At 50.0% G+C, this 6621-nt stretch overlaps 1 protein-coding gene across 1 annotated transcript; it reads left to right on the forward strand.

Moving 5' to 3' along the window:
* Positions 1-4159: 4159 nt before the first annotated feature.
* LOC124655864 lies at positions 4160-5698 on the forward strand. Its single transcript, XM_047194696.1, has one exon. The coding sequence runs from the start codon at positions 4160-4162 to the stop codon at positions 5696-5698; it is 1539 nt and encodes a 512-aa protein (XP_047050652.1).
* Positions 5699-6621: the final 923 nt, after the last annotated feature.

Below are 6621 nucleotides of genomic sequence, written 5' to 3' on the forward strand. Positions count from 1 at the left end.
AAATGATCATCACTGATTCACAGTTCACATCATTTATCCATTCAACAAAGCAAACCAACACAGATAAATGAATTACACAAGCTAATGATGCAATAGAATCTTGCTGGTGATCCAATGGATCACTGCAAGTATCAACAGGTGCTTGAGCAAGTACAATCACACCAGACCAAGCCTGTGTGATACACACACAACATAGAGTGAGCAACAGTGAGGCACAGACACCAAAGAGCAGCTTTTACAAGCAACTGGTGATCATATGAACACCAGAAGCTTGCTAGAGCATGCTACTGCATGCTAGAACTCATTCTAAGCATTAACACATGGACAGATAATTAAATTAATCATATAACTGAACAATTGCATCACAGATAAGGGCATCAGGCAGCACATTTGTATCCAGAAGCACTACATCAAAGAAAGGGGCAGTTAAATTAACAACTAGGCTCAAATGAGCATGTCCATGAATTATAGCACAGATAAAATCTCATCAGGAGCACTGGCACTTGCCTAAGGCAAGGATCATCACAGCATGATCAAGTCGGGGGCAAGCAATGGCATATACGGGAGAGGCACAAGTACACCGAGCAACGGCGGGAGCCACTAAATTACACAGAGCACCACGAGCATGATCATGAGCAAGAGCTCATGAGTTGCAACAACCTAGTAATGGAGAAAGAACAACGACGAGCACGGCCACATAGGCACGGTAGCATAGCAACACAAGCACGACGAGCTAGCAGTATAGTCACGGCAAGCATCTCAACATGGAGATGCGGGCCAGTGGCTGAGCAAGACGAAGAGGATGAGGAGAGAGGTGAGCAGAGCAGAGAGGGAGAGAAGGAGGCTATGGTTACTCACCGGTGAAGCGAAGCGCAGGGCACGGCCATGGCGGCCACGGCGGCACACGCCGAGGGCGCAGCAGCGCCAGGCCAGGCCAATCCATGGCGGCGTCACGGCACCAGCACCACCACGGTCAGGCACGGCGGCGCCACAGCATCTGGAGCGTCGGTGGCGACGAGATCGCCACGGCACTCCACGCCAGGCGACCAAAAGACGAAGGGGGGCAAAACGAGCGGGCGGCGCTTCACAAATCGCCGCGGTGGATCTGGAGCGCCGTTGCACGGCGGTTCGGATGCGCCATATCTCGCCGGCGGCGACGGCCGGTGATGGCCGGAACAATTCGGAGAAGACGGCGGCGACGCGGGGATCGCCGAGCCCGTGAGGGCTAGGGTTCGTGCGCGAGTGGGGGAGAAGGGGTCGGTGCGACCGACCGAGCCACGAGTGGCTCGGGTTAGGGTTAACCCGCCGGGCCACCCCGACAGGTGGGCCCGGGGGCAAATATGACTTTTCATAATTACATTAAATACGAAACTTTGAAATTTTATAAAAAATGATTGATAGCTTTAAAAAATAAATAAAAATATGAAAATAGATCAGCATAAAATTCTCTATCATAATAAAATACAAAAGAGAATTTTTGAAGAGAATTAAGAATAAGTCTTCATTTGATGATTTAAATAATCATTTAAATCACACATACAATTTTCAATAATAAAAATAAGTCCATTAATGCATTTGGACTTCAAAAACACCTTGACAACATTTCAAGGTTGTATTTACACTAAATATAGTATCTGCAAATTATTCTTAGTAATAACCTCTTACATGAAATAATAACGACATCGGAAGGGGGGAAACAAACCCTAAAACTGGAACCATGCATAATTGCTTCTTTAACCATTGCCCTTATCGGACAATGATGCTATTTTTCAGAACCAGAGGACAAGGGTCAGTCCACACCATCCAACTGCAAAACTTTGTAGTGTTCAGGCAAGTTCATCACTTGCTCATGTCATTCGAGTATTTCTATCAAATTACTTGCAAAGTATTATGGTTATCACTATTGCATAAAAACCAAAACCACTACTTTCATAACTATGAATATGACTATGTGGTGGGCAATGGAACCATGGATTGTGTTGATATGGTGGAGGTTCCATTGCAAGGGTTAATATCCATCTAGGATTAAACAACAAATGTCGCCGATGATTCTTGTGCCGTAATACCCGTGTTAACCATAAGATCCGGAGTGGGACGAAGTAGTCAAAAGTGTTTCCACCTCTCGTACATCAACGGATGCGCTTACCGTAGACACTTGACCCGAGGTTGGGCAAGCGGTGGGGTGGGGATCCCATTCTAATTCCCCACGGTAAGTGGTCTATGATGGGTTGCGGCTACCGGCGAAGGAGTTTGGTTAACGAGTCCCAAACTATTGTCGTGGTCGGGGTCCATCCTTAATTGGTATAAGAGGACCGACGAGGACCCAGGGTCGGGGTATGCAACAAAGGGTGGGTGTGCAAGGTAGCGGAGGAACATGATTGGCTAGACCTTATACCGGGCCTCACACCGAAGGAAGTGTGGACGGGAAAGCTGCCCGGTTGGCACCAAGGTTAAGATCTCTTATGGGTAAAGCAACACACCTCGGCAGAGTGTAAAGAACTGTGACCTGTCACTCCTCGTTCCGGGATAAGGAACTGCGAACGCGGCCGGAAAGGAGCTCCATGAAGTTCTAGTAAACCGGTGAAGGCCGACGGACATAGCTCTTTGAAATAAAAGCAATCTCTTGAAGAAATGTTTACCAAAATGTGCATTGGTATTAGACTTTCCGGTCTAATATCGTAGCTAGTGCATTAAACACCTCTTATCTATAATGAACTTGTTGAGTACGCTCGTACTCATACCACTCTTAAATCCCATGCTTAGATTGCTCGAATCGTCCGGAGGAGGATTTCGACAACAATGAAGGAGCCGAGATCATCGGCTATGAAGAACCAGTACCTCTCCGGAGGTATTGAGGGCGTAGACTACCTCATCGTCTACGAAACCGGGGAGGCTTCCGGAGGAGATCAAGCCTAGAGACATCCAGTAGTAGTAGTAACCGAGCAGCCCGAACTCTTAGTATTTAGCTGCTCGAGGCAATAAATGTATAGTTTAATGAGACTCTTATATTGTAAGCTGAGTTGGGTTCACCTCGAACCCAGGAGTATCCCTCTTAGGACCCAAGAGGAGCTCCAAGACAATATATGTTTGATGGTTGTAATAATAAGTGAATGAGTTATGGACCCTGCTATGTTCTGTTGTACTACTCCGAGGGATGTAATATTTGCGGAATGGTACTTCGTGAATGTTATATCAACGACTGGCATACTACAACATGCAGTGGTATGCAGGGTCACCACAAATATGCAACATTGGAGGAGGCACAACAAGAGTACCTCAGCTTCCTGCAAGAGGAGCTGCAGGAAGATCATGCCATCGATGAGGTAGTACCATTAGCACAGCTGCCGCCGGAGGAAGTACATGCTCTACAAGGAGCACCGCCGGAGGAACTACATGCTCTACAAGGAGCACCGCCGAAGGTACGTCCCAGCCGGGTGAAATATTACATCATCGCCCTCCTCATCATCGTGATCGTCAGGATCTTGTTCTTCTGAGTGGTCTCTGATCGTATGTAAGATGGCATGGCCTGGTGATCTCACCCTTTTTGAATTGTGGTAATGATATGGACTTGTGATTTGAGCAACCAAACAACAAATTCCTGTTTTCCTGCGTGCAAGATGGGCTGGAAACGAGCAACCAAACGATGGAGCATTAGTTCTTTCTCCGGCGCGCAAAATGGCTCACAGGCTACCAAACGACCAGCCGAAAGTGGCCCATCGCCGGTTCGCAACGCGCATGCGTCTCATCTCGGTCACGCATGCGTGCAAGGAATCGGCTCATGTAACCAAACGCGCCCCTAGTGCCTCCCTAGTGCCCCTAGTCTACTGAGCGAGCCGTTCATTTTTCATTCCATCCCCCGCCCCGCCCACAGACACTCTGTCTCGCCGCCGGCGCGCCGTCCCCAGATCCCATCCCTCTTCTTGCAGGCGGCGCTCCGTCCTCAGATCCCACCTCTTCCTTCCGGTCTCTGGTCTTATTTTTGGATCATCGATCGATTCCGATTCCGACTCCGTCTCCTTGACCCACACAAACATCTCGATCTGAATCCGGACAGCTTCCGGTGTTGATGCCGATGGCTCTATATAATCGCCGCCGCGGCCCCGGGTCAGCAACATCTACTCGCTACTCGATTCTTCGCGCAGCTGGAGGTAGCTCACTCATGGCCAGGACCGCGGCGAGTCGCCGGCGCCGTCCGCGCGGCGACGACCGGATCAGCGCCCTCTCCGACGATCTCCTCTTTTTGGTCCTTGGCCGCCTCGACATCCGGACGGCGGTCGGCACCGCGGCGCTCTCCAGGCGTTGGGCTTGCCTCCGCCGTGAGCTCCCCGTCCTCGACTTCAGTGTGGACGCCATGCTCCCGCCGCGCTACCACCGTTGGGTCCAGCTCCACGACCAGGTCGGGAAGGCTAGTTTTCCGTACGACAGGACTCAAGTGTCACGAGAGCTCATGCCTAACATCAGGAGGTACGAGCACCGCGCCATGCGCGCCTTGACCAGGTCAGTCGAGAGCTTCCTGGACTCTGCTGCATCCGCCGTCCGCCGCAGGAAGATCAGTAGGCTGAGGCTCGAGTTCTTTGTCACCCCATCCCCAAGCACCGCCTGCATGAATCAGCTCATCGCCGAGGCCATCGATGCTTGTGGGGTGGATGACCTCCACGTTGTTGCTAAGCCAATTTTCTGGCGACGCGGAGTCCACAACTTTGCCAGCCATGGCCTTTGTAAGGAGCCCAGCGCGTCACGCCTGCAAAGCCTCAAGCTTGGAGGCTGCGTGCTCCCGCCGCTGCACGAGTACAGCGCGCTCACTACGCTGATCCTGCAAGACATACCGGAATCGACGCCCGAGGCAGCCTACCAGGGCGTCTTCACCTTGTGCCAGCAGCTGCAGGTTCTGCATCTCATCTCCTGCCAGTGCAGCGGCAAGGTCATATCCGTGGACGCCCCCATGTCAAAAATCCGGGAGCTTGTTGTGGACAAGTGCAGATTCAGACGGTTCCGTCTAAGGGCTCTTCCAAATCTCGAGAGCCTAGCCTTCCTGGGACCTAGAGTGTACCTCGAGTCTGCCTCATTTCCCCGTCTCAGGAACTTTAACCTCACGTCTTGCCTCGGTGTGACAATGCGAGGATTTCGCGAATACTTGAAGGAAAACTTGAAGATAGATCATGAGTCGCTTCTTGAATACATGCCAGACATAACACATCTGATTCTCAGGATCAGTGGACCTGACAGATGGGTTGTGCCGTCTAGATCCCCGTCCACATTGTTGCCTAACCTGAGGCGGTGTCTGATCGCCGATGTGCCTTCGTCCTGGGATGTCTCATGGGCCCGCCTCCTGATCGAGACGGCGCCTGCTCTGGAGGTCCTCCACATCCACATTGCAACTTGCATAGAAGAGCCCGGTGACGAGATACGCTGGAAACCAACCATTCGTCGGCACCATCACTTGGAGGAGTTTATTATGGTTGGTTATGAGGGAACAGGGAGGCAGGTTTACCTTGTCAATTTTGTCATGAGAGTATGCACAGTGTTGCGCCATGTCTCTATTTTCAAGAACGGGCATGCTCGGAACAAGGGGCACTGGGACTGGGAGTTGGTGACGCAGCAACACTCCTGGACTGACGAGGAGAAGGACAGCACACTGATGCACATCATGGACGGGGTTTCTTTGTCAGTTGATCCAGTTCAACTAGCTTTTGGCTGAGTTTTCTGGGAGTTGGTGACGCAGCAACACTCCTGGACTGACGAGGAGAAGAACAGCACACTGATGCACATCATGGATGGGGTTTCTTTGTCAGTTGATCCAGTTCAACTAGCTTTTGGCTGAGTTTTCTCATGTTTGTGCATGACCTGCAACCGTCTAGCAGGGTTGAAGCTTGGAAAAAATGGTAATGGGTTCATGGCTATCAAACTACTGGGTCAAGGCAAAATATGATAGTGCAGAGCAATCAAATAGTACTGGATTAGTGCAAATTCATTGGGTTCAGCTGAACCCAACGGCTACATGCTAGATTGGCCCCTGCCATCTAGTAATGCACAGGCTTCTTTATATTTAATCTGATGTAATTTACAATCTCATGCAGTCAAATATTGTGCTCCTAACTTGTTCTTCTGCGCTAAGTAGCGCAATATATGCATTATCCATTCACAAGACATGTACAATTTTCCTTCGATGCACTGGTAGAAAAAAGGGCTTTAGTCCGGTTCGCAACTGCCATTAGTCGTGGTTGCGCAACCGGAACTAATTAATCGCGACTAAAGGCCCCCCTTTAGTCGCGGTTGCTTACGAACCGCGACTAAAGGTCCGTCCACGTGGGCGGCTAGCATGTGGGCGAAGGACCTTTAGTCCCGGTTTGTGTCCCCAACCGGGACTAAAGACTATTTCGTTATTTTTTTAATTCATTTGGGTTTCTAATTTTTTTTCACTCCGTTTTACTTTTCTATTTTTTTTCCAGAATTTCTATTATTTCAGTTATTTGCATAGCTTAGTCTCTATCTCTAACTACACTTATCTCAAGTCAAATTACTTACTCGTGGTCAAACTTCTCGCTCGGTCACCCATCCTCCCACTACTCCACCTCTAGCACGCTTAACTTCCGAGTTTCATTCCGTCCCGCATCCAAGTGC

Source organism: Lolium rigidum, chromosome 5, assembly GCF_022539505.1.
Source record: "Lolium rigidum isolate FL_2022 chromosome 5, APGP_CSIRO_Lrig_0.1, whole genome shotgun sequence".
NCBI lineage: Eukaryota > Viridiplantae > Streptophyta > Magnoliopsida > Poales > Poaceae > Lolium > Lolium rigidum.

Excerpts from the sequence above, each read along its gene's own strand:
- LOC124655864 (XM_047194696.1), top strand. The coding sequence starts at position 4,160 with ATGGCCAGGACCGCGGCGAGTCGCCGGCGCCGTCCGCGCGGCGACGAC.